Raw genomic sequence first — 27,933 nt, 5'->3', positions numbered from 1 at the left:
GAGTAGGCTACCATGATGGAGCCCCACAAAGACTGAACCATACAGACAAAATAATGATGGAAAGTCTGATTATCTCGTGGAGAACCCGCTTTTCAGATTTGTTCAGTTTAGAGAAAAAAATAGAATATATATATTGATTCGTTTCATTCATTTTGTTAATTTGCCACAGGCAGGGCAAGCTTTATGGTGACTGATTTATATGAACCATTAGGCTATCAGTGATTCAACATTTTCTTATGTGTTGAAAGTGGCTTGGTGTCCACATTCAAGCAACAACTGCTGGTGTTGTTGACTGCCACATCCTTCGAAACACTCCTATGACTCATTCAGTGACTCTTTCACAAGAAAATGGTGTAAATATTAACTTCCGGTTCACTACAACAAAACATTCACAACGAAAGATTCGTTCAATGAATCGCACATCAATGCCCCAAAATGGAGTCGTGCAATGTGCAATCTTCAGACTTCATGGCTACAATCGCACCTTTATCACTGACAATTGGTGGCAAGCAAAGCCATGTGCATGCATGAACTACGTGTGTATTGTACATGTACAAATTGCAGGTAAACACGTTATTGATCATTTATCAACAGGTCTGCGAGTGCGATATGCAAAGAACACTAACAAGGCCTACTTAAAGGAAAACATTTAAGGCCCATGTTGGTTGGCAAAAGCCTACTTAGTCACTGTTTATACCTGTGTAATAGGATATGTTTTATTATTTCATTTCACAATGAATTTAACCACCAGGAAACGTTTTCTACAGAATGTGGCCCCACTGGTCTGCCTAGTCAGAGCCAAGCTCAGTGTTTTAAATAAAATGTGCCTGTATGATGGTCTGCTAATGAAAAGAAATATCATCTGAAAGCAACAAAAACATTGCACAAAGCTGTAGTGCAATAGGCATATAGCCTATGCCTATTCCACTAAGTAGGCAATAGGCCTATATAGGCCTATTTTCAGAATTTGATTTGTTTCCTTACCCATAGAAAACCTTATCTTTATATTGCCTAAGTTTTATGCAACTTACTTTGATGTAGCCTAGGCTATGAATTGACATCATAAAACGTTATGTCTGCTTAAAAACTCATGTACACTGTATTAGCCTACGTAAATAAACAAAATTGAATAGTATGCATGGAATAGCCTAGTAGGTCAAAACAAACTGCATTGCATTCGGGTTTTTTATTATCATTATCATTATTATTTTTTACCATAATCGTTTGAATGCATTGCTGTGCTTTAGGGCAGACCAGAGGGGGAAAGAGTCCACTGCTCCGGTGCTAGACGAGGCTGGAGAGGACGTGGAGGGCGCTTACGTTGAGAGAAAGTGGGCAGAGCCAGTGAAGGATAACAGCACAGGCAGCGCCGGGGAAGGAGACACATGCAACAGAAGAAGCAAACGGCTAGGACAGAGAGCAGGAAGGGCGGAACGATGCGGCCGAAAGACCCACCAAAACGTCGAAAATCGCCCGAAAAGACGACACTAGCCCTCGCAGATGAAGTGGGATAGTGACGGCCCGGGAAAATGGGTAAGGATTTACGAGTAATCATACATTAATGGTAGTTAAAACCGAGTCGGGGGGTGTATGGCAATATGGTGGAAAGAACGACAGTTAGACGCAGTGTTGTAAAAATGGCCATGGTGTGTTGTCAGCGAAGAATAAAGAAAACGGTTTGCAGAGTGAAACTGCTATTTGGTTGTGCTCTAGTTCGTGAGAAGAGCATGTTTGATAGTTGTGTTTCGAGTTAACTTCGTTCATATTTGGAGAGGCACATTTGTTCTGGACCTGTTTGGAGTGTTTTCAACCTACGCATTTAAAATTTGCTTTGTCCTTGAAAGGGCAAATGCCCTTGTCTGAATTTGGTGGACTAAAAAGATCTAAAACTAGCTTTTGTTTCGTTTTTAAAATGATAGGTTGAGACTGATTGATCTGAACACAAGATTCTTATATATAATTTTCTTTATTTTCGATTTATTCACTGTTTGGGGGTTTTTCATCGAATATTAAATAAAATAAAATAAGAATTCGATTAGTTTTCATATCAACCTACCCCTAAGTTTGCAAATGTAGCCTACAACAAGATTTCAATAAGTGGTAGATATGTAGACTAATTATTATAAAAAATAATTGTAATAAATTGAGACAAATTCTCAAAAAGCTCAAAACATGATTACTGACCATAAATCCCCTTTTGTAAACACTATACACACACTGTAGTCAATTTGTTTGTCAAATAGAGGTTCTATATGTCAAAAAAGCTCAAGTATTGTTCGAAATCTAAAATAGGGTGTTGGCTTTTAACCCTTTGAGGTACTGTATGGAGAAGTCATTTAAATATTGGCATTAATTTTGTTTTCCATGTTACACTAGACCTACAAGATATGTAAAGGTGAATTTTATGTCAGAAAACATCACTATATGTGAAGTATGTTAAATTGAGGAAATAAAACAAACACTGTATCAAAATTAAATAAAGAAATAAAAGCCTCTTAATATCATGGTCTCTCAGAAAAGATTGTTGATTTATCCACATAAGAAGATAACTGCTACATACAATGAAACATAATAACCTTTTATTAAAGATAATACTCTAGCTATAATGTTGAATCCAGAGGATTAGTACTGTACAACTTGGCACAAAACAAAATGCCTTCTCTAGGCTATTCACAAAAGGATATTTTTTATTCTAATCTATTATTGTACAATCAAACACAAATGTAGTTGTATTTTAAAACCATGAAACATGCAAATGTAAAGCATTTTCCCCACATAATACGTATACCTACTTCTTCCATGGTTTTCCTGATATGTTAATGAGACATAAGAAACATATTTTCCCAAACTCATCAATACAAAATCTTAAAATCATTACTTTTGTCTGGTTCTTATGCCAACTGGAGTGGCGATTTTGTGAACTTTCAATATAAAAATGATCATAACCACATATTTTATATGTTGTAGGCATCCCCCTCGAAGAATCGCGAAAGAAGAAAGGGAATCTTCTGACCCGAGCGAAATGGTATGTTTATCAACCAGCCAAGGCTGCATTTTCATTGTTTCCGCAGTCTTTGAAGCTTACATGTCTTTACTGCTACATGCATACAGCCAGTAGGGTGTGCTGTTCTCACTTTCTTTTCTGAACCTTGTATTTTCCTATTTTAAAGGTTTGACATTTAGCTACCATGGAATTCGTGAATTGAAGGATTGGAGTGATTCACACTTCAATGAGGACGTGTAAGTATTTTTATTAAATAGAGCTAACATACTTAGAAGATTACTTGCATATCATCAATGCATTAAGTTCTTGAAATGTGCATCAAATCGACTACTGTTACTAATTATTGAGTGCACTAATAGGATTGATTAGCAGCAACAGCAGCAGATTGAACTTTTTTTTTACTTTTGTTTGGTTGTCTCTTAGTTTTTCATTGTTTCAAACTAGGCATTTTTACCTTGCTTAACTGATTAGCAATGTTAAAAAAAAAATGGGTACCATCTATTAACTGTCAAAGCTGTTAGCCAATACTGTACATATTATTCAGAGTGTCATTACAATTATGAGTTTAAAATTTCTTGTCTAGTTTTTTTCTTCAGACACTGATCAATAAATCCAAGCAATAGCAACAACCCGTTTTCCGGCTGCCACTTTTATGTAAAAAAAAAAAAAAGTAAATACTAGTTTCTGCGTATCATAGCAGTACAGTTTGTTTTCATAATTCAGTCAGAAATTAGGGAGCGATGCACTCCTCCGTAAAGAATGACTACTTTGAGAGTGACTTGTTCGTATTCACCAATTTTGACTTTATCGTCTTTTGGCTTAAAAAAAAATAGCCTATGGGAATTCATAAATTGATATTGTAACCTTTTAGCATTGTGCTGAAACATCTGCAATATAATCAAATGATGTTCATAATGCATCCAGAAGATGTCTCTTCAGCAGCTGCCTGGCTTCTCACTGAGCCATCGTACTCAAATAGTTGCATGAAAGTATTGCTAATGATATCTAGATTTAAGATATTCAATTAGACAGTTCGTTAAAGACATTCCTCATAGATGCAACAATTGTGATAAATAGCAAGTTAACAAGTCAGAGATTGTATAGCCTATTTGTTACTTGGCCATGATGGTCTTCTGACTAGCTAGCTAACGTGTGAGAAGGGCATTCAGTCTTAATAAATGTTCTTTTGCATTTCAACTATGCCCTTTGTACTAATAACATTAGCTGACAAAGGGCAAACAATTATCACATTGTACTCATTGGCTCATATTCAAAGAATAGATCATTTACAACACTAATTGGGACCACTGGTGTATGTGGCACTTGGGTCAATGTACTTGTTGGCTCAATCACTAATCCGTCAGACGGACCTCTTAAATCAAGTCTAACTTTGCAACACCAAGTACACTTTGAAACATTATACTGTTGATTTGAAGTTTTGTCTTGGTAGAGGCCAGACTGCAACACTTCAGATTAGTTAAAGTAAAACAATCAAAGTGAGTGGAATTAATTGTAACAGTTGCAGTCTAAAAATGCAGTTTTAAACATAGTCCATGGCATTATCTATTAATGGTATATTAATACCATTGTCAAATTAATTTTAATGACCATTGGTTCAACATTGAATAGCAGCCATGTGCTGCTATCTGCATATTTAATTATTTCCTCTTGTCACTGCTTTTGATTTGTAACAGAACCCCAAACTTCAGCCACAATCAAGTGAGAAGCAGCTCATTGGAGCTACTGCTTTTGTTGGCAGCTGTGACTTTCAATTGCTGCTAATAGAATGTAATTGCAAATCATTTAACACCAAAATATGAATGATAAAATCCTTCACACACTATTTTTAAATGTGGTAAATGCCGTAAACTTGTGACGTAACACCAAGTAGTTTGATAACACATGAAATATTATTTACCACACAATGTTGCTTTAACCAGTACAATAGTTTGCTGTCATTAAGTGCATTTATTAACAGTGACATATAGGGAAGCTTGCAGCATTGAGGTTTCTTCAAAAAAGTAACATATTTCATGATGCATTACCCTGCAATCACAGTTATATTGTTGGTAAAATCACACTTTTGAGATTATTTCCAAAACATGCTCGAATCTCTAGCTCAAAAAACAATAAAGTTTACTCTGACGTATGAATTAATAAGTAGCCATCAACCCCAGTTGCTAGTGGAGAACGTCAGCTTTCAATCAATAATTGTCATTACTGTGGAGGTTAGAAAGTCTTGTGCACTTACAATGTAGCATAAACACATTCCTTAGATTCAAATAATTGTATACTGGGAAATATAGGTTTTCCAGTCATGTTAGTCAGCTGCAACTAACATTGAAAAGCAGAGAGCCAAAGGCCTCAGACAAGTCTGCAGTGAATTTGAAAGGGACACCTGCCGCAGTGGTAGTTGTACTTCATTTTACTAGTGTTTTCTTTTGACAATTAATAGTCCCTCTGTGTAAATATACATTTCACTAGCCAAAGGTGTCTCTTACTTCATGCACAGGCCAGATGTGCCTTAATGTGGATTTCATTCATTTCTCTTAATCTCTTGCAGAGGTGACATGGACCGATTTGAAGGGTTTCAGCCTGGAAAAGAGAAGACAGCTCTGTAAGTTTTCTATTATTTTTAAGGCCTGAGTGCTTATCCAGATGCTTATGAACATGATCTTTTGGAAATTGGAAATTTTATTTTTATGTGAAATTCAATATGCCATTTAGATTTCTATAGTAGTTGAGAATAACTCATTGGTATTTGAGGTAAACATGATCCCACATGCATGGGTATCAGTTATTGCTGCCATAGCAAGTGATAAATTGGTGCTGAAGACCAATCAAAGACCTTGATGTTAGCAGGCAGAGTGCATAACCTAATGCACTATGCAAAGAGTAAATTGGAGAACTTCACTTTATGGTAATCCTTCCAAAAATAATTTCACATGACTAGTTTTATTCTTGGTCAAATTATTTAAAAAAAATTGCACTGTGGCATTCACACTCATTTAGATTTTGGGTGTCGCCACTTCTTTTATGTGGTACTTGCTAAGAGTAAGCCACATATCTCCAAGTTATTGCTCCAGTCTCAACTTTTTGCTAAAATTGTGCATACCTTTGATTTTTGGCCTTAACACTGAAAACACGATAGAACATGACGGATTACATTTCACATTTATTTTACTCAGTTTTTTTTCCTCTGTTTCTGTCCTTTTTGTTGTGTTTTTTTTGTTGTTGTTTTTTTACCCTCCATCACCTTTTATGGGGTATGAGGGACTTTTTTTCGGATTCTGAACAGTGGATGCATGAAAGTTACCTGCTTGTGAAGAGTTGCTTAAATAGTTATTGGGGCCTATTTCGGTGTCCATCTGTTGGTCATTCTTATCTCTGCTTTGGTGAATCTGGTCGTCACTGTGTCGATTCAAAGAATATGCAGATAATGGATCTTACTTTGCATACCACATAACAGTTTTCTCACATGCTAATTTATTGTTGTTTTGATCGTGTTTTAATTGTACGTCATGGTTTCATATTTGTGTTACGTAGTCATCATTGCATATTTTTTCAATTTTAAGCACAACCCATGACAAGATACAGGCTAGGCTACACTAGCTCTAGATAAAGCTAATGTCACACCCCTTGTGGTCAGTTGGTGAATTTTTGTGAAGCTTGTTGGAAATGTTGACTCAACTCTGATTTTTTCATTTTGCTGATTACTTAGAATTTACTGAACATTTTATCAATTCAGGATCCGATAAAATGCAGCAGAACTTATCAGTATAGCTTTATGTACTTGTCACTGTATTCCTTTCCACTAAAATTCAACGTTACTCATGTCGGAACATTTGCCGTATTTATAAACGTTTTGTGTAAATAGTTGTAGGCTACCGCGTGCCTGATTGGATTTGAATTCATTTTATATTAAAATGTGGCTCTACGATATTCAATCAGCTTTCAACTTAATATTATATTCATAATTATCCAACAGAGGTTGTTTGGATGATTAATTTTTTGTTTTAGCTAATTAACATACAACAATTTTGAAGTTGGATTGTTGCGAACAATTTTTTTTCCCCTCCATCAGTATTTTGCGTTTCATACACCATGTTGATACACTTTGGCTACTGGCTACAATAGATGTAATTGTCAGCTTAACTCAGGCTTTATATACATTTTTTTTAACTATAGTCTATACTTTCTAATGTTTATCTGTTTAAGTACGACACTAAGCACTTGCGCAATGCTAGCTGACTTAACTGAAAGCTAGCTATGTATGTTAACTGTTGCTGATTTTTAGTCTAATTTAGCATGCCTTTTTTAATTAATGGACAGTGCATCGGTATTCATTTTCAGTTGCATTGTGGGCTTACAACTTTTCCTTCTTTTTTATCCTATCAAGACCCCATTCAACTGGATATTGCTGAAGTGGAGACAGCGTTGTTTAACGTGAAGATGGCAAGTAATTTGGCGAGTAGCCAAATTTTGACAAGATGAAACCTTTTTCGGACTGGATGATTTTCAACAATTGGATTTTTCTTTTTTGAAAACATGGACATTGGAGCACTTTTGCTGGCTGTATAGTGGACTCGTTGAAAAATTACACTGTTATTTTTTGGGGGGGAAAAATCAGCCTCTGTACATTTGATATTCAAATGTTGTTTTTAAATAAAGTGTATGTCCTCATATTTTTTTCCTGACTGTTTCATTAGCCAATAGGTATGCTAGCTAAGAACTTTAAAAATGAAAGGTACTTTTTATTAACTTGCAAATAACAACACGTTATTTGGCGAAATATGTTAACACAGTGAAAATCTTTTAGCTCAACAGTTTGTCTTTACATTACACTTAATCCATACAACAAATTAAGATGGTTTGCACTGACTTTGCGTCAGTAAGCATCTAGGCTTTGCCCATACAAATGATAAGTTAACGTGAGTGCGTTATTTATGCACTGGGTTTTTAGGAGAGCCTTCATAATGTTTTATAATTCTGAAGTTGCTCAACAAATGAAGATGGCGCCCCTGCTGATAGACAAGATTAGGGGAGAATGGCTGAAGAATCTACACTATTGTGGTTTAATCAATCCCACTGTTGAATCTTTACCTAATCAATTGAAACCAGATGAAGATTGCACTCATTTTGGTAGGCTACACCACAAACAGTTAAAAAGCTTTTGGTCTGCACTGAAATGGTCTCCAAAGGCTCTATAAAATGGCTCCTGGTGTCCTATTTCCTGTCTAAACAGGAAGTGATGCAAAAGATGCAAAAAATTATATTTAATATACTTTCCAACCTCTCAGTATTCTAACCTACATAAAGAGGGGAGAAAGGTTTCATTTTCAGGCTTGACCCTGGTGCTGAAAATATATGTAGATCTATATAATAGCAGTTTTAAACAAAATAAAAGGGGTGGGACTTTAGCATCACCTGAGTGTGGGGTAAATGGAAATAACGTCAATCAAAGGCAAAGCTTTCAGAGCTAGGAAGGAGCTCTAGATGGCGGATGAGCCTTGGGAAGGGTGCTATGGGCTTTCGTCAGACTCTTTTCTCTTGCCTCTTTTCAACCGAGGGTCGTTCGTTCTGACCCAAAGTTTGCCGTTGCGATCGAACGATTAGTATTTTAACGGGAATTACGACGTTTTGTGCCGTTTTTTGTTGTTTTTTCGAGCCGTTGGAGCCGTCTCTGCTGGTCGAATGCTCGTCGTTGTTTTCCATACTGGGCTCTGGCAGCCATGGCGCGCCTCCATTTTTAGAGTGCTGCTCGCGTCTGTCGCCCTAAGTCTTGCAGTGGATGAAGATTGAAAAGGCCTAGTACATTATTGTACAAAGTTTTTGTTTTCGTAATTTAACATTAAGTTATTCTTTTTACTAGTGATTACTTGTATTCTAATAGGATAAATATTTAACCCCTCTGATATAGCGAACGTGAACCTAATACTTCATTATACCACCTTTCTTCACATGGAATTGGTATGTTTACATTGTATTGTGCATAAATAACTTATTTTCTCACCCTTTAACCACATTTTTCTAATCCTTTATCTGATGACGCAGTTAGAATTAATGCATGCGGCTTGATCCGTGGATAATATTGAAACATATACGCTCGATATTCAACTCAATGTAACAGCACCTGTCATTTGTTTAGCCATATTTTTAATTAGCGATGTAAATAATGATTGTTAAATCGTTCGGTTTAATGTATTTTTCTGTCCTCGTGTCGCAACGTCTGGGTTTAAACTGCCACCTGAGCAAAAACAATCTTATGGGACTTCTATGATAGTTCATGTTTCCTCTAACTTTTTGACAGTAAATACCAGGACAAAACATCATCCTATCAAAGATTTTCAGGATACAACGATGATGAAGAATAAAAATAAAAAGCAAGAGGATGAAGGTTCGACTCAAAGCAATGCATCAAGGTATGATCCCTATACTTTTTACCTTTTTGACATCTGGTTCGATTGTTTACCTTGTCAAGCATGGTTGGTCACCTGTGCATACATTTGCGTTATGGTTTTCATTATGTGTACGAGTGTCATATGAATGACCTTGCTATTGTTTAATAGCCACACCCTGATTTTCCTACCATTTCTTATACTCAATACTGAGGTTACAGGCCTATGTAAGAGATCACTGCCCATAGGTTGTATGTATAAGACCACAGTAAAGCTCTTTTGCCCTGTGTTATGTTACAAATGATTGCTCACACATGTTTGATGTCCTATGGCTTTAATGTAAAATGACCTTGTCTTACTAGTTGGTACTGCATTGCACCATTTTATTAACGTTGTTTTTTTTTTTCTCTCAAACAATGTATTAGTTTAGAGTTGTTTAGGGTCAGAAATACATCTGTCCCTTGTGTTGGGTTATGTAACAAATATGGTTTGAGTAGTTTGTTGTATGCCTTGAAATCAATCTCCATATGGCTACAATTTTCTGTTTTTGTCTGAATCTTCACTGAAAGTTTTTTACCAAGTAATGCAGTTTTAGGAAACCTAAATTGTTTTATGCTTAATATCTAGATTGTCTCTGCTCATGCCTTAATGCCTTAATTCCTCACATAGTAATGACTTTTAAATCATTTTGTTTTTCAATCATTTTTGTTTTAGATGGCTGGGGAAATGTGTGGATGTTGTCTTCAATAAAACCTACTGTTTATAGTGCAATACCACATTTTGACAGTTTTCAAATGTTTGTCCCACACATATTTTAATCTCCAGCTTTTTCATTTGTTTTTAATGGAAAGTTATGTTTGAGTTTTACTGTATCAGGAGGCCTTGAATAACCATCTCCTCTGAAGATAATGGGTGAAATGATTGCTTTTACTAATCAAGGAAGATATTTGTCCATTGCTGACCCCCATTATTATGCAGTAAGATTATTGTCCTGTTGACATATCATCCTAGGTGTAAAAAAATAACCTTTTGCATTTTTCATGTGCAATTATTCATCTTAGCCATATGGAGATTGATAGGTGTGTGTGTGTGTGTGTTTAAGCATGTCTGAAGTTTGTTTATGTTTTTGACAAATGTGATGTCCCTTTTTATTTAAATCTGGCTGTTTGTATTATCATTATGTAGAATACATTGACAGGACCCTGGCAAAGAGGCTTGATTGGTTAATGAGTTAGCCTACATTTTTACAAAATGTAGAAATGTAGCTTCTTTTTTTTTCTCCTCAAAGTATGAAGATAGTAAATATTTGCAAGTGTGTGTCCCTTGTCCTCAGGTGTGGGAGTCCGGTCTTGTGTATATAATTCACTGATTGATTCACAAATCAAAAGCAGATGAAAACATTGTCTTTTCATTTTCATCAATAAAGCTGTTTTTAAAAATTATATCAGATCATTTGCATGGTATAAGGGAAGTCAGACAGGTTTGTGGCCTGCAAAATGCACAAACCACACAAGCAGCTATGCAGTGTCATAAGAATAGATGATGTGTGTTTTCTACATTCAAGGCCATGGCCTAGTCTAAGGTGTTAGTACTGTAACTGCTGCCTTGCTGTGCTAGTCCTACTGTGACACAACTTGAGCACAATATAGTGCAGTCTGACCTCAATAGACTATTGTTGTGTTTCTAGATAAAGACAGATGGGTTGTGTGCAAATATCAGCTAATGCCCACACTGACTTTTAGTGACAATATACTGTAGAAGGTCACACTTTCCACAGTTGTAGTTTTTTGGGTTTATCTCCTGGCAGCCATTTTAGTATTTTACTTCTGAGTGAAATATGCCCTCTTCCACTGATGATAACTTTTCATACTGATGGATGGCTAGAGTTGTCATGCACTAAGCAGGTGAACAACAGAAAGTCTGTTGAATTTGTGGTAACATTCTCCTTTCACTAAAGTACATTACACTTGTCCTCTCAAGTCACAAAATGGCCCTTGCTTTGTGCCCTGCTTGCTGACTTTTCTGTATTAAAACTCAGCTCAGAACTACATGGAGGAGGAACAGGAAGTGTTTCGACGTTCGGAGGCTCGCACGCTCAGCTGCGATAGGCTAGACTTCTACCTAGCAACGCGTCAGCCTATAGTAATTTGAGATGAGGCTGATGTCCCGCCCATGTTTGACCTCTCTTAAAGCGGAAGGGGGCATCTATTTCCGGGTTTGCTCTGTCTAGGAACGGATTTTGTGATGTGGTTTATTGAACGAGACATCAAATACGGTTTTAGAAAAATAATATAGCTTAGGAAACAGTTGACACAAATTGATTAATGTTATTTTTCAGTATGATTCCTTTAGTAGAATCAATCGCGGAATACGGACGTTTATTTGTTACTCCTCTTTATTTAGCGAGGTTAAAACAAATCGTTTCACATTTTAAAACGTGAATCTCGTTAGGTATAAAAAATGAAGAAAGAAAACAACAGTAACCGAGCCTATATGCCAGTTTTATCTCGTTTTATGGGTTGTGTGTCTTCCAACATACAATCCATGTAAGGCAGTGTTTTTGCAGTTGTGTTTCTGCAGATCTATTTTGAGGGTGTGTAGCGCCCCCATGTGTCCGCTGGAGGTACTGACAGCCAGACGAGACGGGTCACCAGATTTGAAGCCCCCTGTGTAATTTGACGCTGCGTTATGTAAGATCTGTTTTGAATAAATAACTCCTTGTGCGCTAGACTCTTTTTTTTCCATATCTTGATTCGTCCCTTCGTGCTCCACAAAAAGAAAAAGGAGAAAGTGTCAAGTCTGATAAGTAATATTATTGTAATGACAGTAGTAGTAATAGTAGTGATGTTGTTTTCCCTGGATTTATTCATCCAGGGAACAAATTCATAGCATTAAGCTTATGGAAATATTTTGCTATTTTGTCTTTTTCAGTAATTCTTTCTCGTAAAATAATTTCTCTTCTGTCTTGAGTCGCTTGGGGATTATCACAAAGGAAGGACAAAACTTTTGCACAAGATTTTGACATTGATGATGCATTTATTTAACCACTCTGAGAAGCGATGCCCAAGCTTAATACCTTGTTTTAAAAGTAATGTGCCCGGCTTTTACCTAGTCGTAGCTGTAGCTGAAAGCAGGTCTGTGAACTCATGATGGATTTTTTGAAACGAGTGTAAGAGGATTGGTTTCCCTCGCAGAGAATGAGCTCATTATAAGACTGTTAAGCTGCTGCGTGATGTAATGAGGTTTCTCTTTCCTGTCAGCTGAGGACAAGCTACTCATTCGTGTCTTCTTGGTCTTGCAGTTTCCTGTATACACATTTAATTTGAATAAGAAAACCCCCACCATCACCTGAACTCATTTTCTTGCCATGTGGTTGGGTGTTACGAATTTTAGTGTTACGACCAAGCAGAAACCCAACGCTGCAAAACCAAAAGAATGAACATGTCCTTGTTCCTTTTAGCAATTCGGCTTCAGAGGAATCCAACCGCTCTGGGTCAGAGTCCGGAAGTCAGTCGGAGAGCGAGCATGGCAGCGAGAGGAGGAGATCCCACAATTCGGAGTCCAACAGCTCCTCCGAGTCAGAGAGCCACTCGGAGTCCGGCAGTGAATCCACAGAATCCAAATCACAGCAAGCTTCGGCAGAAGTCAAAGACAAGCCAGCAAGAAAGAAGGAGAGTCTGGCAGATGTGAAGAAGGTAAAAGTCACCGAGCGTTAGAGAGGCGTCCAGCTTGTCCGTGGTGGCTTAATGTTTGTAATGCAGACTCAAGTTCCCTGTCCTCTAATAATTAAGGTTCAGCTTACTACTTTCTTTTTGTTAACAGACTCTTAATCTGATTATGAAGGTTAGACCTACTAGGACACCTGTAGTCACATCCTCAGTTATGCAACAGTTACAGTTGATCCATACTGTCTTCTTAGCTATGCTATACTATTTAGATAGAGATGTAACACAGGGAGACAGTGGATGATGAGTCATTGCTTTGTGATTACAGATGTGGGAAGAACATCCAGATGTGTACGGGGTCAGGAGGTCGAATCGCAGCAGACAAGAGCCGGCCCGCTTAAACATTGGAGCTGGGGTAAGGAGATGTAAATGAAACTCAAAAGAAATGCAGTAAACCAACACAGACAAATAATTGTATTGTACAGCAGTCATTTTCTACCTGATGCTCCCGCTCTAACCCATCAGCTTGCTAAAAGAATCACGTGCACCATCTAGTGGCTATTATGTGGAAGTGCTGGAATTGCTTTAGTTTGATTCGGCAGTGGTGCTCAACGTGGGGTCCAGGGACCACCAGGCATCCTTGATGGGGTTCCAGGGGGTCCCCAGCAAATTTAATGAATTGTTAAACTTCACCATTATTTCATTTACAATAAGTTAACACAATTAGAGAATGTAGAAGAATGAGTATTTTGATCACAGTTTCAGTGTTATCTCTACCTACAATACAGATGGTCATGGGATTTTGGTCTGAGAGACAAAGTCTCATCAAATGGGGGTTTGTGGCCCTAATGTGGACTAAATTAGGGGTCCTTGATATGAAAAAGGTTGAGAATCACTGTGATAGGGCAATTAATATCTTGTTAAAATCTGTTTTATGCTGCAATCTTCATATCTGCAGGGCAGCAGTGACTCTGAGGGTGAAAGTCCTAAGAGGAAAGGAACGCGGGCGAAGAAAAAAGAGTAAGTATAGATGTTGTGAACATCTTTGTGATCAATGTATTTTTGATGTTGTCAGTATTGCACACCACGTTCATTTAAGTATTTTTTGAATTATGTTGTGACACTTACAGTGGACTCTTTTGTTAGCAAGAAAATTCATTTTTGTAGTGGAACGCTCTTGAACCATACAGCAGTTTTGCATGATTCATGTCTTGTTTGTATGTCATTCTGTTGCCTGAATTGTTCGGTGTAAATGTGTTCATATTGTGATTCCCGTCATTTTATGCTTATTTGTAAATGGGTATCTGTTTGCTCCAAATGGTCTAAAAAAATGAGCTTATTTCTGAGCTGTAGCCAGACAGTCAGGTGACATCCTACATCTACAGCGAATTTGATTGGTCCGATCAGCGGCTTATCTCTGATCAAATCGGGTTGACCAACCCTGTGGCCAATATTACATAAATTAAAACCGGTTCTAGCAGTGATGGGCCTTGAGGGTGAACTTGTGGTATTTCTTTGTTGTAAGAAATACCTGGAAAGATGATGACTCAAATGATGAAGAGGAGGAGGAGGATGAGGAGGATTCCAGCAGTGCAGACAGTGAGCAGGAAGAGAAAAAAGTTAGATCCAGACGACTTCCCGCTAGAAGGTAAGAGTGTAGCGAAGCCTGGCCATCAGACAGCTACCCACTGGTCGACCCAGATCCATCCCATAATGTGTGATCAGTTGCTTGATGACAATTTTGCCTTCCTTTTGGGTTGAAATATTTAGTTACTGTTGTAATGCTGAGAATTCAATCTGACAATCTGGCATCTGAAATTTTAGATGTTCTGTCCAGTTACCTTGTACAAATGTTTCAGATTGTAAAATTGGCTTCACTTCTGCTTTGTGCTGTCTCAAGGCCATCAGCTGCAGTCAGGCAATTAGGTTTGATGATCAGCCTCTGCACAGCCGGAAAGCAAAACTAGTGTGATAATGAACCAGCTGAGTCGTTTGGTTCATTATCTCTAAGTGGTTCGCGTGTCTCTGTGCTTAACTTGATGGGTTTTTTTTTTTTACAGACCTCAGACCAAATCAGCGGCCGTCAAAAAGCAGCAGTCGCAAAAGGGAAGGAAATCTAGGAAGCAGGAGTCATCTGCCGACGAGGACGATGAAGACGATGACGACGACGATGATGATGATGATGATGACGATGAGGAAGACACTCCAAAGAGACAGACACGCAGGAGGGGTGCAACAAAAGTCAAAAGGTACGTTTCTGGTACCTAAAGATGTTTATCCTCAATAAGTTTTGATTCATAGTTTCCAGAGACTTTGACTTTCCTTTTGCAGTGATTAGAGAAATGTGACTATTTCTACCCCTGTACTCATCATGTAGAGACAGAGGGATACTTGTTAATTGTTCAGGTGCTGTGATTTTGAACTTTGCACTCCTTACTACAGGCTGCTTGTAATGTTAGAACAGTGAATTAGGAATTTAAGCTTACTGTACTGGTGCACTTATTTTAAGTTGCTTTGGATAAGAAAATAGGAAAATGGTAAAATGTAAACAAAACAAAACTGTGTGTACATATCATTTGATATTTATACAACCCTTGTCTTTCTGTTGTGTTACAGTTACAAAGAGGACCAACATGACTTTGAGACAGACTCTGATGATCTGATTGAAATGGTGGGTGAAGTAGGCGAGGAGCAGCAGGATGATGACAGCGAGACCATAGAGAAGGTTATGGACGTCAGGACAGCCAAAAAAGGAGGTGATGCATTTTCACTTGACATCTTCCGAGTATTTAACCCACACTGCGTCTCATCAAAGATACATTTACACTGTTATTTTGAAATGGTAACACATTTTTTTTTTTAATTCTAGTTACTGGGGCTTCTACTACTCTGTATGCCGTGGAGGAAAATGGAGACCCGTGTGAAGGGTTCGACGTGGAGAACGATGAAGGGGAGGTTCAGTATCTGATCAAGTGGAAGGGCTGGTCCTACATCCACAATACATGGGAGAGCATGGACTCCCTGACACTGCAGAAGGTCAAGGGACTCAAGAAACTGGACAATTTCAAAAAGAAGAACGACGAGCTCAATTCATGGTGAAAATCTTTGCCTCACATGAGCATATATTCACGAACGTGTAAGCTTTTCCAGAATTTACACTGTTTACCTTCTGTCTTCCCAGGTTGAGAAAGGCTTCCCCCGAGGACATCGAATATCATAACTGCCAGCAGGAGCTCACTTCTGACTTGAACAAGCAGTTCCAGATTGTAGAGAGAATCATCGGTAAGAACTGATCAACTGCTTTTATTTTTTTTCAACTCATAGCACTGCAGAAAAACAAAGTTTGGCGTTACTAATGCATGTTTCATTTTAATTATCATAAATTTAATTTTCTTATTTACAGCAACAAAAACAGGAAAGACGCAAGGGCCCTCCGACTTTCCCTGTAAGTCCCTTTTCTAAATAATTTCCAGCATCATCACAATGCTGCTTAACTGTTGGCTGATTATTGTCGTCAAACTCTCTCCCCATTTTCACAGCAATGGATAAAAAAAGATGTCTGTGCTGTACATTTCTGTCTCGCGTTAAACGCTTTCACGTTTTGTCACAATTTGTTTGTAATTAATTTTTCTTTTTTAAATATTTACAGCTCATAGTCACAAGACCGCGTCTTCCAATGAGCCAGAGTACTTATGCAAGTGGATGGGCTTGCCCTATGCAGAGTGCAGCTGGGAGGACGGAGCCTTGGTCAGAAAGAAGTTTCAGCACTGTATAGACAGCTTCACCAACCGAAACTCCAACAAAACGGTTCCCTCTAAAGACTGCAAAGTAAGGCTTAAGTCAGTCTTCAAATGGTTGCATCTTCAGTTCTTATCTTTGTCCTTGGCTTTTGAAATGTAATTACTGAAAACCAAAGCTGGAATGGTTCGTTTTTTATGCTCATAATAAAGCATGGGTTTCCAACTGTGATCTCAGGTGTTGAAGCAAAGGCCAAGATTTGTTGCTCTAAAGAAACAACCGTCTTATATCGGAGATGAGAACCTGCAGCTGAGAGATTACCAGTTGGATGGACTGAATTGGCTGGCCCACTCCTGGTGCAGGTACAAATAAACAGAAAGAAGTAATTGATTTTCCCACCAGTGGTATCCGCTTGGTTTTGAGCGCCACATTTGTAAAAGAATATTTGGAAAGGTATAAGAAAGGTCAAACCATGTTTTTGCCCTTTTCTTCGTCCTTAGGTGCAATAGTGTCATTCTTGCTGATGAGATGGGTCTGGGCAAGACCATCCAGACCATCTCCTTCCTGTCCTACCTGTTCCACCAGCACCAGCTGTACGGGCCGTTCCTGCTGGTGGTGCCGCTGTCCACCCTCACCTCCTGGCAGAGGGAGTTCGACACCTGGGCCCCCGACACGAATGTGGTGGTCTATCTCGGTGACGTCATGAGCAGGAAAACGGTACAGTGGATTACATTAGAGGTGTTTTTGTCTTACAGTCCATTGGTGTCTCTAGAGTCTGTTAGATAAGCTAATGCTCTGCTTATGTTTTGAACAGATCCGCGACTATGAGTGGGTGAACCATCAAACGAAACGAATCCGTTTCAACGCACTATTAACCACTTATGAAATTCTACTGAAAGACAAGGTATGTGTAATAATTAATCAATGTTTTCTTGATGATTTTATGTTTTTATTCTGGTTACATATGTGGTTACACCAATGAATAAACAATTTACCATGATTTAACTATCACAATTTAACTCCAGGGGGTTCTTGGGAACATCAACTGGGCGTTCCTGGGTGTGGACGAAGCTCACAGACTGAAGAATGACGACTCCCTGCTGTATAAGACATTAATTGACTTCAGGTCCAACCACAGGCTCCTCATCACCGGCACCCCGCTGCAGAACTCCCTCAAAGAGCTTTGGTCACTCTTGCATTTCCTAATGCCCGACAAGTACGTCCTTGTTTATGAAAATGAAATGGGGAGGGGATGGGGGATTTAAATTGCTAATGAACGTGGCATTTTTTGTCACTGACTATTAATGTTGCCTCTCTTGCACATTGCAGGTTTGACTCTTGGGAGGATTTTGAGGATGAGCACGGGAAAGGCAGAGAAAATGGATATCAGAGCCTTCACAAAGTCCTTGAGCCCTTCCTCCTCCGACGCGTTAAGAAAGATGTGGAAAAATCTCTGCCCGCCAAGGTGGAACAGATCCTCCGTGTAGACATGTCCGCCCAGCAGAAACAATTCTACAAGTATGAATTTATTGTCTCTTGGAGCCTCTTTATCACATCTGTCCTTCACATAAACCATTTGAGCGACAGTGTGCCTGTTTCCTAAAGCTGCATCTCCCCTCTCCATTGACTTAATTTGTTACTGAATACTGCCAGGTGGATTTTAACAAGGAACTACAAAGCTCTCTCCAAAGGCACCCGAGGCAGCTCCTCCGGCTTCCTGAACATCGTTATGGAGCTGAAGAAGTGCTGCAACCACGGTTTCCTCATTAAACAGCCAGAGGACGGAGACACTACAACACAACAGGAGCACCTGCAGGTACGTCTCCGTGTGAACCCTCTTTAGCTCAGAGCATCACCTTAGGGTAAAACTTTGCACTGCGGCAGAAACTAGTTGTGACTTTACAAAGAACAAAACATAGTCCCAGTAGAGAGCTCAGCGCTATTTATTTTGTCCTGAATTCCAGTGTTGACATCCTGACTTTGCGTCCCACAGAGTCTCGTGCGGGGCAGTGGGAAGCTGGTGCTGCTGGACAAGCTGCTGACCAGACTCAGAGAGAGGGGCAACAGAGTCCTTATCTTCTCCCAGATGGTCAGGATGTTGGACATTCTGGCTGAATACCTAGCCAAGAAGCGCTACCCATTCCAGGTGAGATTTTCTCATTTTCTAAGCTGCATTTGGAAATCACTGCTCTGTAGGCTGTCAGCTCACAGACAGCTTAATAGAAGCAAACAGTTTTTAAGACTGTGTTGTTTACAATGAAGGGGCTTTTGGAGTGGTGGAGAGGTGTGCTGGAAGGGGAGTTGACTCAGATGATGGCAGGATCAGGTGTCAGTGTTGCAGCACAAATACTCCACCAGACTGATAGTTCATCTGGTTATTTATATCGGCAAGTTATTTTGTGATGAGGACTAACAGGGCTCCTGCAAGTCACTGCACTCGGTGTGTGTTTGCTGACTGTAATGCCGTCTCTGAGAATATAGACGTTCAGACAGAATGGCATGATGGCATGTATAGCTGAGCGATGCCAAGGTTAGAGATGGAAGCCCAGGAAATGTTCAAAGGTTTAATATCTCTTTCTGCCTCTCTCCTCTTCAGCGGTTGGACGGTTCCATAAAGGGAGAAATTCGAAAGCAAGCACTTGACCACTTTAATGCAGAGGGCTCAGAGGTATGTATACTGAAGTCTTAACGGTACTAATTGATATAAGCAAATAGACTGTATTTCTGAAGTCGATTCAAAATTAAAATTTTTGAGGGTTTGGCACTGAATTTTTATCTGAGCTACAGTAAATATAATGATATACTGATTTGTTTGAATTATAAGGTTTGTTTTATATGCTATTAGTTATATGTGCTTTCATGATAGTAATCCTTTAATGGCATGAGCATTTACTAGATTACTGGATTAATAATTATTATTATTATTAGTCTTAAGTGAATATTAATATAATTTATGATTACTATTGCCTATTGTTTTCTTATTTTCTACACACCAAGCATATTTCCTACTGTTCACATGAGTTGGATGAGGTCTGTGTTACGTTAATAGATTCATCTGTTTTCTAGGACTTCTGCTTCCTGTTATCCACCAGAGCAGGAGGGTTGGGGATAAACTTGGCCTCAGCAGACACTGTGGTCATCTTTGACTCAGACTGGAACCCTCAAAACGACCTGCAGGCACAAGCCAGGGCTCACAGGATTGGCCAGAAGAAACAGGTAACCCATGGTTCAGATCAATAACTTTGACTGTAGATATGGTGCAGAATAGGAACAATTTCAGTCTGTAACTGTAAATCATAGTACAGTAAATAAGAAAAACGAATCTCCACGCTTTACTTTGCAGGTGAATATCTATCGACTGGTCACAAAAGGAACGGTGGAGGAGGACATCATTGAGAGGGCCAAGAAGAAGATGGTTTTGGACCATCTTGTCATTCAGAGAATGGATACCACTGGTCGAACTGTACTGGACAGCAACTCAGGAAACTCAAAGTGAGAATTTGATCATTCGATCATTGATTTTTTGCTCAACGGTTTTGATGGAACACTGAGATTTTGAAGCTCTCCATGCATTTAACATTGCTGCTTATGTTCACAGTTCAAATCCTTTCAACAAAGAAGAACTGACTGCCATCCTCAAGTTTGGTGCAGAGGAGCTTTTCAAAGAGGCAGAGGGAGAGGAGTCTGAACCACAGGTACCACAACACTGAGCAGACAATCTTGTGTGCATTCAAAATTTTTGCCTCACGTAATGCAGAAGTAAACTAGAATTTATTGCCTTTTGCAGGAGATGGATATTGAGGAGATCCTCAGGTTGGCCGAAACAAGAGAAAGTGACCCGGGATCGAGTGCTACAGATGAGCTTCTCTCTCAGTTTAAGGTACCTGCAAGTTGTTAGTGCTTTGCATTGTTGCATAATGCTTCAATATCTTAACACCTGCTTTCAGCCCCTGATCCTGACTCCACTATCCGACATCTTTTTCTTTAAACCACCTCTCTTCTAACCTCACTTTATCTTGTGTGTGTGTGTTACTACAGGTGGCCAATTTCTCCAGCATGGAAGAGAGTGTTCCAGAGCTTGACGAAAAGCATAGGGATTGGGACAATATCATCCCCGAGGACCAGCGGCGCAAACTGGAGGAGGAGGAGAAGCAGAGGGAGATGGAGGACATCTTCATGCTGCCCAGAAGCAGGAGCTCTAACAAGAGGGTGAGGGAAAAACCTGACGGGCTTATTTGGAGTAGGTTCTCTTTGCCCATTTTCCAGCGCTGTTAGCTGTAGAGAGAATGTTTCTCTCAAGCCCCTCATTCACTGATGTGTACACATTTCAGTAAATAAGTTACAATGGACTGTTAAATCTCCTGTGATGCAGGAACAATTATTTTGCTGGGTTAACTAATCTAAATTCATGCATACAAAGGTATAGCCTCAAAAGGGAATGTCTGTAATTCCGTAACAAAACATTGTTCTATTGAGTTGTAGAAAAAACACACTTTAAGCCATCAAAATATCCTGATTCAGAAGCTGAATAGTAGAAGAACGTATGCATTTTAAAGTGCAGCTCTGCTTCCTGTGTCTGAGGGTTTGCTTTGCTTTCAGGCTCAGGCCAATGACAGTGATAGTGATGTGGGCTCCAAGCTGAAGCAGCGCTCCTCGGGCTCTGAGAGCGAGACGGACGATAGCGACGACGACAAGAAGCCAAAGAGGAGAGGCAGACCCAGAGCCCGCAAAAACAACGTGGAGGGTTTCACTGACGCAGAGATCCGCCGGTAAGGATGTAGTCAAATTTATGATGTTAATGTCACAATGAAACTCATTTGCATTTCTTTAAACCAGAATAGTTTTCCTTTATAAACTTGATTTAATAATTTGATCATAACTATCTCATTAACAGGTTCATTAAGGCATATAAGAAATTTGGATTGCCACTTGAAAGGTAAGTGTAATGTAAAATGACATCAGATAGATGAATCGATTGCAAAGCTAATAAGCTTTGTTTCTACTATTTCTTTTGTGTGTTTTTTTTTTTTTAAACAATTTTGACAAACCATGCAGATAAAATGCTCTCTTCTGTTGCCAGGCTAGAGGCCATTGCCAGAGACTCTGAGCTGGTGGACAAATCTATAGCAGACCTCAAGAGACTGGGTGAATTGATTCACTCTAGTTGTGTGACTGCAGTGCAGGAGCATGAGGAGCACCTTAAGGAGAACCCCGCTGAAGGTATGCTGGTTTTACTTGTTGGCGCACTGCAGAAATACAGTATTTTTCTAGGCCCCAAATGATGCATGTTGTTATTTCAGCCAAAGGTCCTGGGAAACGCCGAGGGATTAATATCAAGATCTCAGGAGTGCAGGTCAACGCCAAGTCCATCATCCAGCACGAGGAAGAGTTTGAGCCTTTACACAAAGTCGTGCCCGCCAATCCTGCTGAGAGAAACAAGTAAGCTACCACTGCAAATATGAGCAGAGTATGGGCTTCATAATATAAAGACGTCCCTGTTACAGATTAAATTTGACAATGCCTTGTTATCCATAGGTTCCAGCTGACATGCAGGGTCAAGATAGCCCACTTCGATGTGGACTGGGATCTGCAGGACGACATTCAGCTCTTGCTCGGCATCTACGAGCACGGCTACGGCAACTGGGATCTGATCAAGACTGATCCCGACCTGAAGCTGGCAGATAAGGCAAATATCCAACGTCTCTGAAACTTGTCTTGCAAATGATGTCATTAGAACTACAAAAGTGTGTAAGCTGAACCGTACCGCAGGGTATCATTTCATAAAGACAATGCAATTGTCCCACTTTTACCAAAGTGGGATGGCATAATTCTTTTGAAAATTGTGAGGAATATGCCAATCAAGGCAATAGCTTCTCCTCTAAATACTGTTCAACAGAAGATTACAAATGTTTTAGCAAATTCATATTTCTCATGTGTACAGATAATCATTATTTCTGTAATTGTATAGCTATATAAATCATTGCAATCCTCTTGCTTGGGTTGGATCTAGTGCTCCAATGAAGCAAACTTACTAACATTCAAATCTGTATGTGCAGATTCTCCCAGACGACCCAAGCAAGAAGCCTCAGGCCAAGCAGCTGCAGGCCAGAGCGGACTATCTTCTCAAGCTGCTGAAGAAGGAACAAGAAAGCAAGGACGTGTCCAAAACGGGGGAGGAGGTAAGCTATTATTGATAACTCAGCAACTGATTCATGCTGTTATCATCACATGACTATGGAATATTATGTGCATGCAATCTGCGCAAAGCAAAACCCCCCACATAGCTCAACCTGTCTCTCTCCCTCCGCAGGTCAAAGTGAAGAAGAGGAAGCCTCGGGTGAAAAAGGACAAGATTCTCAAGGACGAGCAGGGCAACGACATCTCCTCCCCTCGCCTGTCAGACAACCCGTCAGAGGAGGGCGAGGTCAAGGTCAGTCGACCTGCTGTGTCTCCCACCAGTTTTTACAGTAGGGTCGGTCTAGATAAGCACGGAAATAGTACACTTAAATAGGGCGGGCTACAACAACAACAACAATCTGTTCTTCTGCCACTGTTACTGTATGACCTACTGTTTTCTATTGTAACTTACATTGTCTGTTGTCATGGCTGAACAGGATGATGGAACGGAGAAGTCCCCGGCCAAGAAGAGACAAAAGAAAAAGGATAATAAAGAGAACAAAGAAAAACAGGGAACTCCTAAAAAGGAGAAGGAAGGGGACAAAGAGAAAAAGGGCGCCAAGCCCAAAAAAGAAAAGGTATTTCAGCACATCATGAACTTAACTTATTGTGCTTTGCTCAAGTAGTTTCAGATTTACAGGGGTAGGCGGTGGATGGAAAACTAGGTTATCAGAGGCGGATGGGAAACTGGGTTACCAAAACCTTTTAGTGAAGCCCAGAGCCGCCTCTTCCACATAGCATGCACTGCAAAAAAAAAAATTATTTTATTTCTAATTCGTAATTTATATATAGTATATAATTTATATGCTATTGAATGAGTCAGATCTCCATAGTGCTTAATATTTCCTTTTTCATTTGGTATGCAGCCTGTCATTGTATTATGAATATGCAAGAGGCTAAAAAATGGTCACTGGCTGAAAAGCTGTGGCCTTTTGTCTTTCTATCTCCTGTCTGTTAATGGTATGAATCGCATTAATGGGTGTTTGTTGTGTTGATGTCGTGTTTTTTCGGCTCTCAGGCTAAAGGAGGCAAAGGGAAGAAGACCCAGGGACCGGTCCACATTACTGCTGGGTCCGATCCTATTCCCATTGGAGAGGAGGATGATGAACTAGACCAGGAGACCTTCAGCATTGTGAGTTCTCCACTGTGACCCTGCTAGTCACTATATGATCAAAATTAAGTTTGCTTGTCAAGTTTATCTATGATGAAGCTTCGGGCAGTTTGTGTGTGACATTTGTGTGTGTGTCCAGTGTAAGGAGCGCATGCGGCCGGTGAAGAAGGCCCTAAAGCAGCTGGATAAGCCTGACGAGGGCCTGTCTGTCCAGGAACAGCTCCAGCACACACGCACATGCCTACTGAAGATAGGAGACCGAATCACAGAGTGCCTTAAAGCCTACAATGACCCTGAGCATGTCAAAACATGGCGACGGTAAGCTGAGGATTAGATTTGATGTAATCTTCTTGAAAATAACCACGATGTCGCCCTGTTCTGCTCTGCTAATAATTATTTTGTTCCTTTTTGGCAGAAACCTCTGGATTTTCGTGTCCAAGTTTACAGAGTTTGGTGCAAGGAAGCTTCACAAGCTTTACAAGATGGCGCAGAAGAAGCGATCACATGAAGAAGAGGCGAGTTGCTCCTATTACAAATTGGAAACCCTCTGGCTTTGGAGAATAATTAGCAGTTGAACATGATCCATTGTACTTACCAACACTTGAATTATCCTGTGACATTTTCAGAAGGAACAGAAGAAGAAGGAGGACCCTGCAGGGAGGGCGAAGCCTTTCAGACCGGAGCCCTCTGGTTCCAGTCGAGACTCCACTGGCACACAGCCATCCTCCAAGTCCATGTCTCACCCCTCTCAGCCAGGCTCCCATGGACACCACCGAGAGTCATACAACCCGGGGAACAAGCGGCACTTTGGGAGTGATGGTAAGCCCATAGACATTTTTGAGTATTTAAGGCACATAGATCATGTAAAGTGCTTGTTTCATCACAGATAAGCAAAAAGATCTTATATACAATTGCCCAGATAAAGGCAACCAGCCATAAGCTCAAAGTAGGGCCACAATACAATATTGACAAATAATCTAATTGCAATTACTTGACAGAATATTGCAATTGCGATTTATTTTAGAACTTTAAAATTGTTTAAAGAAAAGTGATTAGATAGATGTCAGTGTGCAGGATTTACTGAGTTTGAGTATAATGAAAGGTTTTCACAAATATTGTACTTCATGGGCCAAAGATTACCCGTAGCTCAAAAAAAAATGTTTTCATTAATTGTTCAGCCATAAGCTCAAAGTTGGAAAGGGAATCAGTATAAACCCTTTATACTAGAACAAACAACCGGTGTATGCTGTGTGCCCTAGATGAAGAAAACGGTTTCCTCTAGACATCTTCATGATGATGAACAAATTGAGAAAAAAACCTGCATCTCTATGTAATTGAAATGACTTATTAAAGGAGGTAGAGTTGTGATAAGATATGTTTCACTCCTGTTATTGGCACATGGGTCATTTAATATGAGGTCATGCATTTTTCATCACAGATAGAGGAGACTGGCAGAGGGACCGTAAATACAATTACCCCGGTAACAGCAACCAGCCGTGGCAAGGAGATCGTCATCATCCATATGATGCACACCGCTATAAGGATCACTACGGTGATCGACGTCCCCATGGAGACTCCTATCGCAGCTCAGGCAGTTACCGCAACAACAGTTCCCCTCGAAAAAGGCCATATGAGCAGTACGGCAATGACCGGGACCACAGGGGCCATCGACCTTATTACGAAAGGTGAGCGTCAATCAAACCAGATGCTATCTTTTGGAATAACGTAACGGTTTTTGAAATATGAGGAAATCATATTGTCATATCTCTGGTTATAAAAAAAACATTGGCGAACAACATGGTCTCTGTACATTTCAGGCATCCAGACCCCAAAAGAAGACGTTCTGATGAATTCCGTCCCACTAACTACCACCAGGGAAGAGAAGGCCCTCTCCAGGACTTCAGGAGGATGCCGGAGCACAGGCCGCCAGGCCCAGCTGGCCCAGAGCACTACAGGCCCTTCCACCCTGACAAGCCTCCTCCCCTGATGGACCCTCGCTCCCCGCAGGCTCAGAAGTCTCCCCAGGACTCGCGCTCGCCACCGGAGCGGCCTGTAGAGCAGAAAGCCGGGGCAGACCCAAACTGGAACAGCAGGAAAACATAAGGCCTGCTAGCGCTGGCTAAGAAACTGAACTGGGTGTTTTGTCCAGGGTCAAAGCCACATGCTGCTGATGGACACGTCTGGACTAGCCAATCATAAGCTTACAGTTGGAAAGGGAATCAACTTATACCCTCTTTACCAGCAAAACCAAACTATTACGCTCCTTCCCCCAAGTGACTGTGGCTGTGAATGACATGTGCCCTATATGAAGAAGTGGGTTTCCTCCAATCATCTTCATGATGATGAAAAAACTAAATAAAACATGCATCTTTATTTAAATGAAATGACTTGATCAGTCCATGTTTAGACTGTGTGGAACGCGTAAGGATGCTTAGTCCCATGGACTATTATCTAAGGAAAATGTAGGATACATGAACTGATGGCTGATCTCAATCCTAAAAGTGCCTGAAGGGTTTGGCCTTTTGAATGGTAAATGTATGGGATTATTCCCAAAGGATCATGGACATTCTTTTTTGTGTTTTGCTTTAAGTCTTGCAAATGATGTCATTAGAAGAGTTTCAATACAAAAGTGTGTAATGTGTGATCATCTGCACCTTCAAATGTTTATCTTGACCATGTAGCTGAACCGTACATCGGGGTATCATTTCGTAAAGAGAATGCATTTGTCCCACTTTTACCAAAAATGGCATAATTCTTTTGAAATTTGTGAGGAATATGTCAATCATGCCAGTAAGTTTTCCTCTAAATGCTATTCAACAGACTGTTGAAAAGGTTTTAGCAAATTCATATTTCTCATGTGTACAGATAATCATTATTTCTGTAGTTGTATAGCTATATAAATCATGGCAATCCTCTTGCTTTGTTCACCATAACCACTTTCCTGTTAGTAGGCCTGATGAAATGAAAGCTTTCTAAACAGTATTTATTACAACTTGTGCAAAAGGTTCAAAACACTATAACTTAGAACAGTTCTTTATTTTTGTCCTTCAATATTTTGATGGTATGGTAAGATCGGTACTTCATGGTAGTTTCATTACTTCACTGTTGCCGATTGTCTTTTTCCACCTGTACAAGTATTCACTTATGTCTGAAAATAATTGTTAAAAAGTCTTTCTGTAACTATGGTTTGGCAATATTTTTTATTTACAGAGACACTTGTGCTAATTCTGGTAGATTGGTTAAGGGTTATATGGGAGTTGGCTGGTAACGTTTGATTGTTTATTACTGTTGGTCACTTTTGGTCACTGGTGCCAAATCCGAGACTGGTTCTGCTCCGGCCCTCATGTTTTATTTTTGGGTATTGATTGTTATGCTTCTCCATTTGTGCCTTATTTCTGTGTGTATTATCATACTGTATATGGGTTCACTGACAGTGCTGTGGTCTGACACAGGCAGGATGCAGTATTAAACAGTCACATTTTAAGGACATTGTTCTGAAAAGCTAAATCATAGTATTCAATGAAAACCGAAGGGACCACTTGCTCTATTAATTGTCATGTGGTTCTGTGATTTCCGAAAGATAAGAGGGGAAATCTAAACATTAACATGAGACAATTTGTGTGTTTTGTCCAGCCAATCTGTTACAATGAACAGCCAACACATCCATCTTCCACCGTGAGCAAGCTACAGTTCCTGTATCATATGTTCTTTAAGCAAGCCTGAATAATTTATATTTGTGACAAAAACCACTCTCCATGGGAAATGTGCTGTACATATGTTTGGACATATGTAATAAACTTTGTTACATAATGACGGTTTCAATTTTTTTTCTTTATGGTT

General features: G+C 39.7%; 1 protein-coding gene and 1 long non-coding RNA gene across 6 annotated transcripts; both read left to right on the top strand.

The window, feature by feature from the left end:
* Positions 1 to 1,372: 1,372 nt before the first annotated feature.
* Positions 1,373 to 7,687, top strand: LOC139665215 (uncharacterized). Its single transcript, XR_011696866.1, has 5 exons — positions 1,373 to 1,533; positions 2,968 to 3,025; positions 3,171 to 3,240; positions 5,568 to 5,621; positions 7,404 to 7,687. It is a non-coding gene; the product is annotated as an uncharacterized lncRNA (long non-coding RNA).
* A 682-nt stretch (positions 7,688 to 8,369) lies between these two features.
* Positions 8,370 to 27,904, top strand: chd2 (chromodomain helicase DNA binding protein 2). 5 transcript variants are annotated; one of them, XM_071544197.1, is made up of 40 exons: positions 8,370 to 8,825; positions 8,925 to 8,974; positions 9,315 to 9,426; positions 12,863 to 13,097; positions 13,396 to 13,482; positions 14,026 to 14,087; positions 14,593 to 14,715; positions 15,128 to 15,316; positions 15,684 to 15,823; positions 15,937 to 16,162; positions 16,249 to 16,349; positions 16,471 to 16,512; positions 16,717 to 16,895; positions 17,043 to 17,167; positions 17,306 to 17,522; positions 17,620 to 17,709; positions 17,831 to 18,021; positions 18,135 to 18,323; positions 18,459 to 18,621; positions 18,799 to 18,951; positions 19,402 to 19,473; positions 19,872 to 20,021; positions 20,149 to 20,297; positions 20,404 to 20,500; positions 20,593 to 20,685; positions 20,844 to 21,014; positions 21,405 to 21,574; positions 21,700 to 21,741; positions 21,886 to 22,025; positions 22,106 to 22,244; positions 22,341 to 22,491; positions 22,862 to 22,984; positions 23,116 to 23,235; positions 23,420 to 23,560; positions 24,001 to 24,114; positions 24,233 to 24,411; positions 24,509 to 24,608; positions 24,720 to 24,912; positions 25,532 to 25,778; positions 25,911 to 27,904. In XM_071544197.1, the coding sequence occupies exons 3-40, from the start codon at positions 9,365 to 9,367 to the stop codon at positions 26,194 to 26,196; spliced, it is 5,451 nt and encodes a 1,816-aa protein (XP_071400298.1). In that variant the 5' UTR covers positions 8,370 to 8,825; positions 8,925 to 8,974; positions 9,315 to 9,364; the 3' UTR covers positions 26,197 to 27,904. The 5 variants fall into 5 exon arrangements, with proteins under 5 accessions (XP_071400298.1, XP_071400297.1, XP_071400295.1 ...); XM_071544196.1 differs by having other exon boundaries at positions 8,370 to 8,974; XM_071544194.1 differs by having other exon boundaries at positions 8,370 to 9,426.
* Positions 27,905 to 27,933: the final 29 nt, after the last annotated feature.

The sequence above is a fragment of the Centroberyx affinis genome, unplaced genomic scaffold, assembly GCF_046629955.1.
Source record: "Centroberyx affinis isolate AG114_WGS23_722 - 3 ecotype Tasmania unplaced genomic scaffold, CSIRO-AGI_Caff_v1 ptg004486l_1, whole genome shotgun sequence".
Lineage (NCBI taxonomy): Eukaryota > Metazoa > Chordata > Actinopteri > Beryciformes > Berycidae > Centroberyx > Centroberyx affinis.
This window is presented reverse-complemented; position numbering and strand designations above follow the sequence as displayed.

Bases quoted from the DNA above. Each gene is read 5' to 3' on its own strand.
- chd2 (XM_071544194.1), top strand. From the start codon at position 9,281: ATGATAGTTCATGTTTCCTCTAACTTTTTGACAGTAAATACCAGGACA. The intron at 9,427-12,862 runs GTATGATCCCTA...TGTTCCTTTTAG, and splicing joins ACTCAAAGCAATGCATCAAG to CAATTCGGCTTCAGAGGAAT. The intron at 13,098-13,395 runs GTAAAAGTCACC...TTGTGATTACAG, and splicing joins GTCTGGCAGATGTGAAGAAG to ATGTGGGAAGAACATCCAGA.